At 46.5% G+C, this 18,586-nt stretch overlaps 1 protein-coding gene across 5 annotated transcripts in view; it reads left to right on the forward strand.

Moving 5' to 3' along the window:
* Positions 1-18,586, forward strand: part of PRMT8 (protein arginine methyltransferase 8) — a 578,520-nt gene that overhangs the window by 439,584 nt on the left and 120,350 nt on the right. For all 5 annotated transcript variants that reach the window (XM_063930568.1, XM_063930570.1, XM_063930571.1 and 2 more), the window contains 2 exons: positions 12,646-12,761; positions 15,879-16,029. In XM_063930568.1, coding sequence (XP_063786638.1) covers positions 12,646-12,761; positions 15,879-16,029 — 267 coding nt within the window. The remainder of the gene's footprint in view (positions 1-12,645; positions 12,762-15,878; positions 16,030-18,586) is intronic.

An 18,586-nucleotide genomic window follows, 5' to 3' on the forward strand; every position in this document is an offset into this window, starting at 1 on the left:
CCTGAGCTGACGGGAGGCAGCCTCAGTTGTAGGGGCTGAGATGTACCGGAACCTGGGAGGTTGTATCAGACCCCTGGACATGTAAGTAACATGAATAATAACTGCCCGAAGGCGTGACCACGACAACTTGGATAAAAGTCAATGATGTTTATTATGACAACTCCGCAACACAGCAGCAGTAAAAGAAAACGTAAAAGTCAGCAAAGAATAAATACAGTTCCTGGGTACTACAGGATGGCAGGAGCCACAGGGCACTGGTAGTGTGAGATAGTTCTTATGATCTTCTAGATGGAAAGTCCTTACCAGGCCCGACTGTAGCAATGGAGATAACCCAGGATTGTGCCAGCTGGTGTTCCAGGAAAAGCTGGGTTGCTGAAGATAAAACAGCTGCTGTGGATACTGGCTGGAACCAGACTGTTGTTAGCACGGAGTGGATACTGGCTGGAACCAGTTAAATAATAAATGAACTTGGGAGCGATGAAATATGAACTGAAATGTAGAACTTGAGAGCGGAGAAATAATAATACCGGTGGAGAGTGGTAAAGTGTAGAAAGGACACCGGCCGCGGGAGACGCCATGCCAGGTGTAATATGGCGTTTACTGTGACAGCGTCCCAGAGTGACAGGAGAGGATACAGGAATGTACACATCAGGATAACAGATGGAATCCGGTCCTGGAGCGCTGAGCCAGCCTTAGGAGGCATCTGATGGGTAAGAAATGGCGTCCAGATACCCGGATCGTGACAGCACCCCCCCCCCTTTAGGAGTGGCCCCAGGACACTTCTTTGGCTTTTGAGGAAACTTGGAATGGAATCTCCGGACCAAGGCAGGAGCATGGACATCAGAAGCATTGGTCCATGAACGTTCCTCAGGACCATAACCTTTCCAGTCAATAAGATATTGTAGTTGACCGTAACGGTGACGTGAGTCCAGGATCTTGGCCACTTCATACTCAACGCCTCGTTGAGTTTGGACTTTCGGAGTTGGAGGAAGTGAGGAATGAAACCGATTCAAGATCAGCGGTTTCAACAGGGAAACATGGAATGTCCTGGGTATTTTTAAGAAGGGAGGCAACTGGAGTCTGTAAGCAACAGGATTGATGACTTGTTCAATCTTGAAAGGACCGATATAGCGAGGTGCAAACTTCATACTGGGAACTCTTAACCTCAAATTCTTCGTGGATAACCATACCCGATCACCCACCTTGAGAGCAGGAACTGCTCGACGCTTCTTATCCGCAAACTTCTTGTACCTGAACGATGCCTTGAGCAGAGCTGATCGTACGCTCTTCCAGATATTGGCAAACTGATGCAAGGTGATATCCACTGCGGGGACAGAAGTTGCTGGAAGCGGTTGGAACTCAGGGACTTTAGGGTGGAATCCAAAGTTAGTGAAGAATGGTGTTGAAGCAGATGAAGAATGATACTGGTTGTTATGACAGAACTCGGCCCAGGGAAGTAATTGAACCCAGTCATCTTGAGAGGAGGACACATAGATGCGGAGGAAGGCCTCCAAGTCCTGATTCACCCTCTCGGTTTGACCATTGGTCTGAGGATGGTAAGCCGTGGAAAACTTTAGCTTGACTTGGAGGACTTGACATAAACTTCGCCAGAATTTGGCTGTGAATTGAACTCCTCGATCTGAGATAATTTCTTCAGGAAGACCGTGGAGTCGGAAGATCTCTTGTATGAATACTTGAGCCAACTTGGAAGCTGACGGAAGACCGGTGAGAGGAATGAAGTGTGCCATCTTGGTGAACCGGTCAACTACCACCCAGATGGTATTGAACTTGTTGCACATGGGTAAGTCTGTAATGAAATCCATCGACAAGTGGGTCCATGGTCGACGGGGAACGGATAGTGGAACCAGTTGCCCCGCAGGCGACTGGCGGGATACTTTATGTTGGGCACACTTTGGGCAAGATGCAATAAACTCCAAGACGTCCTTTTTCAGAGTTGGCCACCAATAGGACCTAGAGATAAACTCCAGGGTTTTTTGGATACCTGTATGTCCGGCAAAACGGGAAGCATGGGCCCAATGCATGAGCTTCTTCCTTAGCATCGGCTTCACAAAACTTTTCCCTGATGGGGGCGTAGAGTCCATCCCTACCGTGGAGAATGCCAACGGATTTATAATAGGATGCTTGTCTGAAGACTCTGACTCATTTTCTTGCTCCCATGAGCGGGAAAGGGCATCGGCCTTGCGATTCTGAGAGCCCGGACAGAACTGGAGTTTAAAGTCGAACCTGGAAAAGAAAAGTGCCCATCTGGCCTGACGAGGGTTGAGACATTGTGCGCCCTTCAGGTATAAAAGGTTCTTGTGGTCTGTAAGTATGGTGATTGAATGAGAAGCTCCCTCCAACAGATACCTCCACTCTTCTAGAGCGAGCTTGATGGCTAGCAACTCCTGGTCGCCAATGGCATAGTTGCGCTCAGCTGGGGAGAACTTCCGGGAGAAGAAACTGCAAGGGTGTAAATGGCCATCTTTAGCCCTCTGAGATAACACCGCTCCTACTCCAACGGAGGAGGCATCCCATCTCTAAGATGAAAGGAGAGTCGATGTCAGGCTGTTTCAGAACAGGCGCAGAGATGAACCTTTGTTTTAAAAGATGAAATGCTTGCATGGCTTCTTCAGACCACTTGGACGGGTTAGCACCCTTCTTAGTGAAAGCAGTAATAGGCGCCACAATGGTGGAAAAGTCTCGTATAAACTTTCGGTAATAGTTGGCGAACCCTAAGAACCTCTGGACCCCTTTGAGGGTTAAGGGTACCGGACAATTTTGGATTGCTTGTAGTTTCTCAGGATCCATCTCTAGTCCGGAACCGGACACAATGTACCCTAGAAACGGAATGGACTTGACTTCAAAGACGCATTTTTCTAATTTGCAATAGAGATGATTGACACGGAGACGGGACAGAACCTCTTTAACCCAAAAACGATGTTCCTCTAAATCGTTGGCAAAAATGAGGATATCGTCTAGATAGACCACGACATGACGGTATAGAATGTCTCTGAAGATCTCATTGACAAAATGCTGGAAGACAGCTGGAGCATTGCTCAATCCGAAGGGCATGACGAGGTACTCATAATGTCCGTCACGGGTGTTAAAGGCGGTCTTCCACTCGTCACCCTCACGGATCCGGATGAGATTGTATGCACCTCGCAAGTCCAGCTTTGTAAAGATGGTAGCTCCGCTAACTCTGTCAAAGAGCTCAGTAATCAGGGGTAAAGGATAACGGTTCTTGATGGTAATGTCGTTCAAACCTCTGTAGTCGATGCACGGCCGCAGACCACCATCTTTCTTTTTTACAAAAAAGAAGCCTGCGCCGGCTGGAGAAGAAGAAGGTCGAATGAACCCCTTTGCTAGGTTCTCTTTAATATATTCCTCCATAGAATGCGTCTCAGGCAGAGACAACGGATAAGTTCGGCCTCGAGGTGGAACCTTCCCTGGAACGAGATCAATCGGACAGTCCCATTCTCTATGAGGAGGAAGGATATCAGCAGAAGCTTTACTGAACACATCCGTGAAATCTTGATATGGGGGAGGTGGAACATCAGACGACCTGGGGGAGGAAGAACAGACAGGCAATACTTTAAACAAACATGTCTCAGCACAGGAGGAACCCCATGCCAGGATTTGCGTAGTCGTCCAATCAATTGTAGGATTGTGAAGACGGAGCCATGGAAGGCCCAGGACCACAGGATGTGTGGCTCTTGGAATCACTAAAAAAGAAATAAGTTCGGAATGAAGAACTCCCACTCTCAGACGAACTGGTAGAGTCCTTAAAGAAATAACTGCATCAAAAATTTTGCTGCCATCCACGGCAGTTAAAGAAATGGACGAAGGAAGTATCTCGGTGGGTAGGGACCACCGTTTAACATAGGCTTCGGTAATAAAGTTCCCAGCTGCTCCGGAATCAAGGAGGGCAATGACGTTCCGATAACGTTGAGCAACTTGAAGCGAGACTGGGAGATTACAATCTTGAGGAGATGGAGAGGAGATCATTACTCCTAGCCGGCCCTCTCCTTGGCGAGCTAGGATTTGGAGTTTCCCGGACGTTTGGGACAGGCATTAATGGTGTGAGACGGAGCTGCACAATAGAGACAGAGAAACTCGGAGAGACGTCTTCGGCGCTCAGCAGGAGTTAAACGGGAACGGCCAAGTTGCATGGGCTCATCTTTAGATGGTGACAGTTGACGAGGAGGAGGAGCAGAAGATTTTGGAGCAGATGATCTTCCACGCTCAGTTGCTCTCTCTCTGAAACGTAAATCAACTTTCGTGCAGAGTGAGATTAGCTCATCTAACTTAGAAGGTAAGTCTCTGGTAGCTAACTCATCTTTAATACGCTCAGATAAGCCATGCCAGAATGCAGCATACAGGGCCTCGTCGTTCCATGCCAGTTCGGATGCCAGGATCTGGTACTGTATCAGATATTGTCCTACAGTACGTGACCCCTGGCGTAAACGGAGAATCTCGGATGAAGCTGAGGTTACCCGGCCTGGCTCGTCGAAGATGCGCCTGAATGTTGACACGAAGGCAGTGTAGGAAGATAGCAGGGTGTCGGACCTCTCCCATAACGGTGATGCCCAATCAAGGGCTGAGCCACTGAGAAGAGAAATAATGTAGGCAATTTTTGTACGGTCACTGGGAAAATTGCCAGGTTGTAGCTCAAACTGACTCTCACACTGGTTGAGAAATCCCCTGCAGAATCTTGGAGATCCGTCAAATTTTGCTGGTGTTGGAAGATGAAGACGTGGAGCAGAAATGGGTAAGGTGGGTGGGGTTATAGCTGGAGTCACTGTGGTTGACGCACCAGACGCGCCTGATCCACGGAGAGTTGTCTGAATCCCATCCAGCCGAGTAGAGAGATCCTGGAGACAGCGGATGATGTGGCCCTGTGCAGCCTCCTGATGTTCTAGTCGGGCTGCCAGTTCTTGCATCGGCCTGGCCGCTTGATCCTGGTCTCCGGCTGGATTCATTAGGTCAGTGCTTACTGTCACAACTGAGGGCCTGAGCTGACGGGAGGCAGCCTCAGTTGTAGGGGCTGAGATGTACCGGAACCTGGGAGGTTGTATCAGACCCCTGGACATGTAAGTAACATGAATAATAACTGCCCGAAGGCGTGACCACGACAACTTGGATAAAAGTCAATGATGTTTATTATGACAACTCCACAACACAGCAGCAGTAAAAGAAAACGTAAAAGTCAGCAAAGAATAAATACAGTTCCTGGGTACTACAGGATGGCAGGAGCCACAGGGCACTGGTAGTGTGAGATAGTTCTTATGATCTTCTAGATGGAAAGTCCTTACCAGGCCCGACTGTAGCAATGGAGATAACCCAGGATTGTGCCAGCTGGTGTTCCAGGAAAAGCTGGGTTGCTGAAGATAAAACAGCTGCTGTGGATACTGGCTGGAACCAGACTGTTGTTAGCACGGAGTGGATACTGGCTGGAACCAGTTAAATAATAAATGAACTTGGGAGCGATGAAATATGAACTGAAATGTAGAACTTGAGAGCGGAGAAATAATAATACCGGTGGAGAGTGGTAAAGTGTAGAAAGGACACCGGCCCTTTAAGGGAAGCTGTACTCTGCTGGAAGCTGAGCTGGAAGCAGGTAATGTTGTAGCTGGAAACAGATGAATCCACAATGGATTGGAGAGTCAGGCTACACCGCAGGTGGAATGCTGGTGCGGGTCTCTATGGTGGAAGTCTTGAGACAGGAGCTGGAACCTGGAAGACAATCACAGGAGAGAGACAAACAGGAACTAGGTTTGACAACCAAAGCACTGACGCCTTCCTTGCTCAGGCACAGTGTATTTATACCTGCAGCAAGGAAGGGATTGGCTAGGCAATTATGCAGATTATCAATACTGAGAACAGATTGGTGGAAATGATCAGCTGACAGAATCCAAGATGGCTGCGCCCATGCAGACACTTGGAGGGAAGTTTGGTTTGTAATCCATGTGGTAATGAAAACAGTAATGGCGGCGCCGGCCACCGGAGACAGGAGGCGCCAGGCTGACAGATGCACATCCAACCACGCGGACACAGCGGAGGCCGCGGCTGACGTAATCGCCACTCAGACACTCTGCATGCAGAAGTTCAGGGACGGCGGCGGAGGCCGCGGGAGACGCCATGCCAGGTGTAATATGGCGTTTACTGTGACAGCGTCCCAGAGTGACAGGAGAGGATACAGGAATGTACACATCAGGATAACAGATGGAATCCGGTCCTGGAGCGCTGAGCCAGCCTTAGGAGGCATCTGATGGGTAAGAAATGGTGTCCAGATACCCGGATCGTGACAAACAGCACATGATGCAAAGAAAAAAAGAGGCGCAGTGAGGTAGCTGTGTGACTAAGCTAAGCGACCCAAGTGGCCGACACAAACACCTAGCCCATCTAGGAGTGGCACTGCAGTTTCAGACAAGATGGCACTTCAAAAAAATAGTCCCCAAACAGCACATGATGCAAAGAAAAAAAGAGGCGCAATGAGGTACCTGTGTAACTAAGCTAAGCGACCCAAGTGGCCGACACAAACACCTGGCCCATCTAGGAGTGGCACTGCAGTGTCAGACAGGATGGCACTTCAAAAAAATAGTCCCCAAACAGCACATGATGCAAAGAAAAAAAGAGGCGCAATGAGGTAGCTGTGTGACTAAACTAAGTGGCCTTCTGTACCGTACTGCTATATATTATATACTGGTGGTTAGCAAACTGTGCAAAACTGAAATGCACCACAGGTATGGATGGATAGTATACTTGACGACACAGAGGTGGGTAGAGCAGTGGCCTACTGTACCGTACTGCTATATATTATATACTGGTGGTCAGCAAACTGTGCAAAACTGAAATGCACCACAGGTATGGATGGATAGTATACTTGACGACACAGAGGTAGGTAGAGCAGTGGCCTTCTGTACCGTACTGCTATATATTATATACTGGTGGTCAGCAAACTGTGCAAAACTGAAATGCACCACAGGTATGGATGGATAGTAAACTTGACGACACAGAGGTAGGTAGAGCAGTGGCCTTCTGTACCATACTGCTATATATTATATACTGGTGGTCAGCAAACTGTGCAAAACTGAAATGCACCACAGGTATGGATGGATAGTATACTTGACGACACAGAGGTAGGTAGAGCAGTGGCCTACTGTACCGTACTGCTATATATTATATACTGGTGGTCAGCAAACTGTGCAAAACTGAAATGCACCACAGGTATGGATGGATAGTATACTTGACGACACAGAGGTAGGTAGAGCAGTGGCCTTCTGTACCGTACTGCTATATATTATATACTGGTGGTTAGCAAACTGTGCAAAACTGAAATGCACCACAGGTATGGATGGATAGTATACTTGACGACACAGAGGTGGGTAGAGCAGTGGCCTACTGTACCGTACTGCTATATATTATATACTGGTGGTCAGCAAACTGTGCAAAACTGAAATGCACCACAGGTATGGATGGATAGTATACTTGACGACACAGAGGTAGGTAGAGCAGTGGCCTTCTGTACCGTACTGCTATATATTATATACTGGTGGTCAGCAAACTGTGCAAAACTGAAATGCACCACAGGTATGGATGGATAGTAAACTTGACGACACAGAGGTAGGTAGAGCAGTGGCCTTCTGTACCATACTGCTATATATTATATACTGGTGGTCAGCAAACTGTGCAAAACTGAAATGCACCACAGGTATGGATGGATAGTATACTTGACGACACAGAGGTAGGTAGAGCAGTGGCCTACTGTACCGTACTGCTATATATTATATACTGGTGGTCAGCAAACTGTGCAAAACTGAAATGCACCACAGGTATGGATGGATAGTATACTTGATGACACAGAGGTAGGTAGAGCAGTGGCCTACTGTACCGTACTGCTATATATTATATACTGGTGGTCAGCAAACTGTGCAAAACTGAAATGCACCACAGGTATGGATGGATAGTATACTTGACGACACAGAGGTAGGTAGAGCAGTAGCCTACTGTACCGTACTGCTATATATTATATACTGGTGGTCAGCAAACTGTGCAAAACTGAAATGCACCACAGGTATGGATGGATAGTAAACTTGATGACACAGAGGTAGGTAGAGCAGTGGCCTTCTGTACCATACTGCTATATATTATATACTGGTGGTCAGCAAACTGTGCAAAACTGAAATGCACCACAGGTATGGATGGATAGTATACTTGATGACACAGAGGTAGGTAGAGCAGTGGGCTACTGTACCGTACTGCTATATATTATATACTGGTGGTCAGCAAACTGTGCAAAACTGAAATGCACCACAGGTATGGATGGATAGTATACTTGATGACACAGAGGTAGGTAGAGCAGTGGCCTACTGTACCGTACTGCTATATATTATATACTGGTGGTCAGCAAACTGTGCAAAACTGAAATGCACCACAGGTATGGATGGATAGTATACTTGACGACACAGAGGTAGGTAGAGCAGTGGCCTACTGTACCGTACTGCTATATATTATATACTGGTGGTCAGCAAACTGTGCAAAACTGAAATGCACCACAGGTATGGATGGATAGTATACTTGACGACACAGAGGTAGGTAGAGCAGTGGCCTTCTGTACCGTACTGCTATATATTATATACTGGTGGTCAGCAAACTGTGCAAAACTGAAATGCACCACAGGTATGGATGGATAGTATACTTGACGACACAGAGGTAGGTAGAGCAGTGGCCTTCTGTACCATACTGCTATATATTATATACTGGTGGTCAGCAAACTGTGCTAAACTGAAATGCACCACAGGTATGTATGGGATAGTATACTTGACGACACAGAGGTAGAGCAGTGGACTATTGTACCGTACTGCTATATATATAGTTATACTGGTGGTCAGCAAAATTCTGCACTGTCCTCCTACTATATACTACAATGCAGCACAGATATGGAGCGTTTTTCAGGCAGAGAACGTATAATACTGGTGGTCACTGGTCAGCAAAACTCTGCACTGTCCTCCTACTATATAATACTGCTGGTCCCCAGTCCCCACAATAAAGCAATTAGCACACTGAGCACAGATATTTGCAGCACACTGAGCACCGATATGGAGCGTTTTTCAGGCAGAGAACGTAGATATTTGCACTTGCAGCACACTGAGCACAGATATTTGCAGCACACTGAGCACAGATATTTGCAGACCACTGGACATAGAAACTGAGAGGACGCCAGCCACGTCCTCTCACGATCATCTCCAATGCACGAGTGAAAAATGCCGGCGACGCGCGGCTCCTTATATAGAATACGAATCTTGCGAGAATCCGACCGCGGGATGATGACGTTCGGGCGCGCTCGGGTTAACCGAGCAAGGCGGGAGGATCCGAGTTGCTCGGACCCGTGCAAAAAAAGGTGAAGTTCGGGCGGGTTCGGATCCCGAGGATCCGAACCCGCTCATCACTACGTGTAGCCACGCCCATTTTCCATAGGCCATGCCCCCTTTTGGCCATGCGCAGGTGTCCCTCTTCATCGTGTTTAAATGTTGGGAGGTATGGGACGACACGATTCAGCACAAATCCCAGCATCAAGTCATCCGGACTGCCCACTTCACTTGGGAGACTCCGAGAGACATGCCCACTTTTTTGGGTGTCCGGAAGAGCCACCCCGTTGTTTTGGAGTCTCCTGGAGATTCCGGAAGAGTATGCAAGTATGTCACACGCAGAAGACTTAAGATTTGTTTATTCTATTGACCATTGTATATATCAGGAACAATATAATGTGAATACTTTACATTTAAAATCATTAGACTTAATTCAGAGATGTATGCTATTCGCTGATGTTCGCAGCTGAGCAATTATTCTGCACCTGTGCATGCACGCAGTCCTACCGCGCACTCACAAGGTGAAGCTTGAGATGACATTTGCAAAGTATTTGTAATCACAAAGTACTGAGAAGACCACTGCGATCCATATGTGTTCCTGGCTGGAGTCAGGGAGGTGGCTGAAAGTGAACGCAAAACAGGCCAGTTCATAGTACGGGAGTTTGAAGGGTGGGTCTGCAATCCCAATCACAGACCACATCTCAGAGGCCGTATTTAGAGAGAGAGAGAGATGTTCCAGAATCTGCACAGCCCGGTGCTTACTTGAGGAGTGTCCGATGTTGCATCGATGGTGATGTGTTCTCCACCCACAGCGGATCTGCACACAACACAGATAAGAAAAGTGGGAGTAGCAGCATTTGCTGAGTCCATTACATGCTAGGTTAGGTGGGTATTCTGTTGGCAGGCATTTGCATATTTTCGCACATAAGAACTCACAGTGCCGAACAGAGCCGTCCCTAACCAATATGATGCCCTAGGCAAGATTTTGGCTGATGCGCCCTAGCACTGCTGCTAGTTCCGCCTCTGACCCTTCACCCCTTTCCCAGTACCATCACCCCTTACCCATAGCAGTCCTCATTTTGGTGCTCCTACCCCCTATATTTTAAATAGGAACAGTGCGCACATTCAGCACACATCCCCGAAAAGGGGCATGTTCTTGCTGGGAAGGGGCATGGCCACACAATAGTACTCCCAATACAAATGACGCCACACAGTAGTGCACCTTTATTCACATTTTATCATGCGACAGTGTCCCTTATTCATGTTACATCACACAGTAGTAACACCCTTATATTTGTTACTCCTCACAGTAATGCCCCTTATTCACCTTACATCACACTGAATTACTCCTTATTCACATTACACCACACCATATAGCTCTTTATTCACATTAGACCACACAGTAGTGCCCTTTCTATACGTTACACCACACAGTAGAGCACCTTATACACATAATGCCACACATTAGTAATGCATTTAAACACATAATACCACACAGTAATGCCCCTTACACATATGACACACATTATTAATGTCCTTATAAACATAATGCACCTTACACATTATGCCAAAGCTTTATTAATGCCTTTATACACATAATGTCATTTACACATACAGTATGCCGCACATTATTAATGCCCTTATACACATAATGACACACATAGGGTAGAATTCAAATGTTTGAAAAGTCGGTTAGGTATCTGTTTTTTCCTGTCTATTAGATAGGAAAAAACAGACTCCCAACTGACTTTTCAAACATTTGAATCTCCCCCATAATGTCCCATACACATATGCCGCACATTATTAATGCCCTTATACACATAATGACACACATAATGTCCCTTACAAATATGCCCCACATTATTAATGCATTTATACACATGACAAACATAATGCCCCTTACACACATGCTAAACACTATTGCACAACCAACCCACCCGCACACAGCACTCACGTGGCCACTAACACCATGACCTCTGCCTCTGCTTGGATACAGATGTGTCCTCATACATCTTGCCTCAATACACCATGCAGGAGGAGATGCCTGGCATGAGTCAGCTGGCAGCTCTGTTCACGTTGGACGCCTTTTTTTTGCCAAAAATGCATCTTGTTTGTATTGCTATGTGACTAAGATACACAAGCAAGTTCTGCTGATTAAAGTGATAGCATTTCTATATTCTGCGGGTGACTGTGGCTGTATCTACATATGAAATTCTACGTTACAGTGATTTCCAGGAATACACTGTAAATTAGCATATCATATGCAAATACAGCCGCAGTCATACACAGAATATAGGCAGGCCGCATATCATTTTAATCAGCAGAAGCTGCTTGTGCCCCTAGGCAATCCAAACGCTCTAGGCATTTGCCTAGTCTGCATATTCCTACGGCCGGCTCTGGCTACGAACGTAATAACGTACAACCCTGAATCAGGCCTTTTGTCATATTGTATGCATGTATTGCACTTTGGTGAACGTTACGTTTAGGGTCTTTTCTTTCATTATGCTGGAGATGTATCAAACCTTCTAAAGAGGACAAGTAGAGGTGTTATCCATAGCAACATTATAGAATGTGCTAAATAATACCCTTTCACACCGCAAAAATAACCCGGTATCGACCCAGTATATTGCTGGGTTGACATGTGTCGCTGAGCGGTGTGCAAGGGGCCATGATGAATTCCCGGCTCGCCTGACCCGGTAATTCAACCCGGGAATAAAGCAGTGTTATTCCCAGTTTAAATACCGGGTCAGGTGCAGTGTGAACGGGTTGCCGGGTCGATGCGATCCAGGACCCGTTCACTGCATAGGAAGTGGCGACGTTGAGATGATGTCATCTCCCAGTGCTGCCTCACCACAGCCCCCGAAGCCGGCTCCGTCCCCGCTCGCGATGGCTATCTGATCCGGCATATTGCTGGGTCGGGAAACAATGTGATAGGGTCCAATGCCGAGTCCCACTCAGGAAGGACCCGTTTCCAATACCCGGATGGGACCCGGCATTGCATTGTGAAAGCGGTATTAATGATATCTGAAATCTGATTAACCAACTTCTCCACTTGTACTCAAAAGTTTGATATCTCTCGATATGTATTTTTGTTAACAGTGGAACCACCTTTGCTTTTATCAGCAGAGCCCTTGCTTCACACATACGATTTATCTTTGCATATTTATATAGTTATTTGTTGTTGTTTTTTTTAAATGCATGCAGTCACTGGTTACAGTTACGGTATGTATAAATGCTAACACCAATACTTTGTATTTATCTGTATTTTTGTTCACAGGGTGGGAGAATGTGTATGGATTTGACATGACGTGTATCAGGGATGTTGCCATAAGGGAACCGCTCGTGGACATAGTAGACCCAAAGCAAGTGGTGACCAATTCCTGTTTGATAAAGGTTCGGTAATTCCCAATGCAGAAAGTAATTACTTTGTTTAAAGTTATTTTTGGTGCAAATCACTTTTAAATTCAAATGATAAGATTGCTTTTGGGGTTACGGTTTATTTTATTGTCATATTGAATACATGGCAATTCATTTTGTGGGTTCAAGTGATATTCTTGAGAATACAGCCTGTTAACTAATAGAAACCAGTGACATCACTGAGACATTAATGTTGACAGCCAATTTGTGTCTTGAACCAATCATAATGTTTCTTGTTCCTAGTGATTTGATAGGATGCATTCTCATGAATTTAGGGTGGGGATAAAAAATAGCTGCCTCAGTTGAGTGTAGGTAAGTGAAGGGACGCCAAGAGCAACCGGAGGCCCAGTTAATGAGGCGGCATGACCAAATATGGGGTGGCGTGGCCATGCCCCCTCCGAAAAAATGTGAAAACCTTTTACTATGCTGCCGCACAGAGGACAGAGGTACATTTGTCTCCCTTAGAAGCTGACCCAGACTGGGCCCTCCAATAAACCCGAGCCTAGGTAATTAGTACTCCCCCCCCCCCCCCCCCCCATTCCCTCGGCTACACTGTGTGAGTGGAATTTATAATGCACTGAAGTGATTTATTATGGAGTTTTAAGGTTATTTTTTTGTTACACAAAGCAATTATAATGGACTAGTTCTTGTTCAGAATAGGCTCATCTTGCCCTTCAGAGAGCAGACTCTATATATGGGCCTTAGTGCAAGAGCAGGAGTCTTTATCAGAGTGACCTGGCAATGCTGGGCTCCTCTCCCCTCAGGTCCTGTACAGCAGTGGTCCATGGACTGTACATGCATGTGATTATGCAGCATTACCAGCAACCTCTCAGTGGTTGTTATTACACGTGCACACGTTCCACAGCCACGGTATGTGAGCATGGAATAGGATATACATATATCATGTGTGTGCACTGGGGCAAGATGTAGATGGATATGTGGTCATTTGGGCCCAATATGTGTCCATGTGTATATTCACTGGAGCAGGAGCTATGTGCACCAGGGTAGTACATGAAGACAGTATGCTGGTGGGAGGGGAGCAGGATGTGGCTGTATGTGGTGGAGGAGAGAATGTGTGCATTTGTGTATGTTACTACTGGCTTGAATGCCAAAACTGTCCTATAAAGTACACAAAACTACCAGCTACACAATGAACACCCACACTGTGCTCACACTCACCACTAATGCTATGCAATAAAGTATACAATCACCCCAAGCAATGCTGTCACAAACCCTGACCAACACAACTATTACCCCACACAATACTCCTACTGTATTGTCATGAGAAGGGAGGGAGCAAGAACAAATTAAGCAAGCCCTGGCCTCAGCAGAGAACCAGGAGTGCAGAGCGGGCATAGCCTCCCTCTCCAATGGCCATATCGATCCAGTACCTGGGCTCACCCATTAACTTGGCAGCCATGCCCACACACACAGTATACCGCCATCATAAGTAATAAAGGCCTGCACTCTAGTACCCCACCTGCAATATACCGTTCAAAAGAAAATGCTGAGATTGTCCACCTATTATGATGTGGATGCCTATAAACAAACTAAGGGCAGGATGCAGCAATGCTAAAAAAAAAGTGTCCAAACCTCTGAATATGCCAGTTTTGGCATATTTGGCCGCTCACCGCATATGCGCCAAGCTTTGGAATGTGACGCATTCCAGAGCTTGGAAACGGTAGGCAACACCATCTTCTTTCCATCTTTCCCCCTGAGAGGGATCCATTCAGATCCCTCCCAGGGGTATGGATCATTAGGTCGACCCCATATGGTCAACATGGAAAAGGTTGATATGGTCAATAGGTCGACATGTAATGGGTAGTCAATGGAAAAGGTTGATAGGTACAAAAGGTTGACACATTAAAAGGTTGACATAGAAAATGGTTGACACAAATGACGTCAACATAACTTTTGGGGGGTTTGTGTAGTTTTCGCTGTAAAAGCACAGGTAACTCCAATTAGTGTTTCACATTCCCTTGCATGGCTCGCTTCTCGAGCAGGCCATACCTATGCATATTATTGGCCGCCCTCTACCCCCCAATCACGTCATTGCCCCCTTCATTTCAGGTGCCAGTCCGGATGCCTTGAGACCACAAAAGCAGTCCCAGCCACACTCTACTACCAACTCCTGGACCGCAATTTGGTACCCATTGTCCCACGTGCCTAGTGGGAAATCTGCCACTGTACCTGTCAACCGTGCATGTCAACCATTAGTGGTCAACCTGTTGGCTGTCAACCTTTTTACTGTCAACCTATAGACCAGATACCTCTCCCAGTACCCCCAGCGTTATGCTTGTGATAACTGTCGTTATGCTTGTGATGACTGGTGGAATGCCCTTTAAGTGTGCACACCTTATACATGGGGAGACAGAAATGTCCAAGTGTAAAGATATCATGGAGTCCATCTCCTCTTAACAATGAAAAGTAAACGTCTAACAATGGGCCTGATTAAGAAATGGATGCATTAGCACAGCTGGAATATGCTACTGCTGCAGGAGGTGTCTTGTGTAAGTAGACGCCTCCTGCCAGTCTCTGTGATTGGCAGCTGCATCCAAAGATGCAGCATCAGATTACTCTATGTGACCATCGGCCGTCGGAGTAGTCTTTAGGTTGCTCAAGATGGCTGGTGTTTTCACGCAGCAGGGGCCTGTGAAGCTACGCACAGGGACGCAGCCACTGGCCTCAGGATACCCAGAAAATGGGACTCGCATACCCAGAAACGCTGGCTGTGCCAATCCCTTCCCTGCCCCCAAACAGACACAGCATGTCAGTAATGCGATCATCTATACGCGCAGATCTGATAACATTGGAGATGTACGTGAACCATCAGGTTTGCGTACATCTCTGAATCTAGACCAGTGTGCCCTGTACACTACATTACACCCTAAGCTGTACTGACACCCGCATTATGCTACAAATGACACTCATGACTACACATAAACTGGCTAGGTTGAGATATATACAGTATTTGACATTTATGTACTGTTTAGAAAGGGATTCTTAAAATGATTTCAGCAATTGTAGACGTCATATAAATCACTCCCAGTACACAGTATGCAACTGATTCATTCCCTCTTGTTTTTTATGCAGGAAATTGATCTATATACAGTGAAGATTGAGGAATTAGCATTTACATCCGCGTTCTGCCTACAGGTGCAGCGGAACGACTACATCCATGCGTTGGTCACCTATTTCAACATTGAGTTTACAAAATGCCATAAGAAAACAGGATTTTCTACAGGTACATGTACAAATGGATTTTTGTTAACCTAGTACTAAATAAGAGAGGAATTTACTGTGTACCAGGGTGCAGTACTCTCTAACAGCCTGTTGGTGGGGCTCTGAGTATTTTGCTATCTATGGATGGCGTATACGTCTGTCTTCAGTTCTCCACTATAATAGGGAGATGTCTGAAACCTTGGAGAGAGATAAAGTACCAACCAATCAACTTCTGTAACTTTAAAGGCTCTGTTTGAAAAATGACAGTTAGGAACTGATTGGCTGGTACTTTATCTCTCCCCTCCTTATCTCTCTCCAATCTTTGATACTGTACATCTTCCCCTTTAGAAGGTTTGATACAGTTACCCCTTAGAGTAGGAGTAACGCCATGCTCCTGCATGGTACACATCTAAGTCAACTTTATAAAGTTGTATTTCCAAGGTATACCTAGAGCAGTTACCCACCCTCGGTCCTCAAGGCACACTAATAATCCTTTCAGACTTAAACCCTGGCTTTAACCAGGCTCGGACCCGGGACACTGAGCAAAGGTTGAAGCTGGGGTTTTCTGTACTTACCCCCATTCTTACATGGGTGAAGATCCAGGTTATTCCCGGGTTGTCCACCTTCACACTTGTCATCTCCAAGCGCTACTGGGGTGTGTATCATTAGATAGACAGTGTCTAGGTCGACAATGTTTAGGTCGACAGTCACCAGGTCGACAGGGTTAGAAGGTCGACAGGGTCAAAAGGTCGACATGTTCTAGGTCGACAGGTCAAAAGGTCGACATGAGGTTTGTTTGTTTTTGTGTCATTTTCTTCGTAGAGTGACCGGGAACCCCAATTAGTGCACCGAGTACCCGGCACAGATTACCGTTCCAATCGTAGTCCACGTCGAAAAGTAAAAAAAAAGATATTTTTTTTTAAACTCATGTCGACCTTTTGACCTGTTGACCTAGAACATGTCGACCTTCTGACCCTGTCGACCTAGTGACTGTCGACCTATAGTGGTCGACCTAAACATCGTCGACCTAGACACTGTCGATCTTCAGACCTGATCCCGCGCTACTGTCCCCCACCAATTAATTTCTTTTAGGAAAGACCCAGGTCATACCTTCCACACACAAGCCGGGAGAATTGACTCAGGTTGCATGTCCTGGGAATAACCATGGTCGATTGAAGGGGCACGGACCCGGGACTGTCAGACCCTTTCAGATGTAAAAAAACACATGAATAAAAGCTGTCCCAGCAAATCCCTGTTTAATAAAATATATTGGTGCACTTACTGGTTTTTCACAATAAATTGAAAATAAATATTCACCAGAGATAATTCTAAAAAATGTATGCAACAAATTTGCCTAAAATGCAAGAAACGGTTCTGATGTAAACCTAATATCGCTACACAAACATTACTTCACAATACAACATAAAAAATTCACATCTGGCATACAGTAGGTGGAAATGTCCAAATGGCATAGGTGCCGATTTGTATTTTTGCTGGTGGGTGCTCGGTGGGAGGCGGCAGCAGGAATGAACGGGCGGCCGCGGCAGTGACTAATACCCATTACACATTATACAACACACCATAATGTCTATTACACAATATGCCACACACCGTAATGTCTATTACACAATATGCCACACACCGTAATGTCTTTCTCTAACGTCCTAGTGGATGCTGGGAACTCCGTAAGGACCATGGGGAATAGCGGGCTCCGAAGGAGGCTGGGCACTCTAGAAAGATTTAGGACTACCTGGTGTGCACTGGCTCCTCCCACTATGACCCTCCTCCAAGCCTTAGTTAGATTTCGTGCCTGGCCGAGGTTGGATGCACACTAGGGGCTCTCCTGAGCCCTTAGAAAGAAAGTATAGTTTTAGTTTTTTTATTTTCAGTGAGACCTGCTGGCAACAGGCTCACTGCAGCGAGGGACTAAGGGGAGAAGAAGCGAACTCGCCTGCTTGCAGCCGGATTGGGCTTCTTAGGCTACTGGACACCATTAGCTCCAGAGGGATCGACCGCAGGCCCAGTCCTTGGTGTTCGGTCCCGGAGCCGCGCCGCCGTCCCCCTTACAGAGCCAGAAGCAAGAAGAGGTCCGGAAAAACGGCGGCAGAAGACATCAGTCTTCACCAAGGTAGCGCACAGCACTGCAGCTGTGCGCCATTGCTCCTCATGCACACTTCACACTCCGGTCACTGAGGGTGCAGGGCGCTTGGGGGGGGCGCCCTGAGCTGCAATAAAAACACCTTGGCTGGCAAAAATACCACAATATATAGCCCTAGAGGCTATATATGTGGTAAATTCCCCTGCCAGAATCCAGAAAAAAGCGGGAGAATAGGCCGCGGAAAAGGGGCGGAGCTATCTCCCTCAGACACACTGGCGCCATTTCTCCTTCACAGATCCCTGGAAGGAAGCTCCCTGGCTCTCCCCTGCAGTCTACACTTCAGAACAGGGTAAAAACAGAGAGGGGGGGCACTAAATTTGGGCGCAATACATATATAATATAAAAAGCAGCTATAGGGGACATAACTCAGTTAGTCCCTGCATTATATAGCGCTCTGGTGTGTGCTGGCATACTCTCACTC

This window comes from Pseudophryne corroboree, chromosome 6 (genome assembly GCF_028390025.1).
Source record: "Pseudophryne corroboree isolate aPseCor3 chromosome 6, aPseCor3.hap2, whole genome shotgun sequence".
Classification (NCBI taxonomy): Eukaryota; Metazoa; Chordata; class Amphibia; order Anura; family Myobatrachidae; genus Pseudophryne; species Pseudophryne corroboree.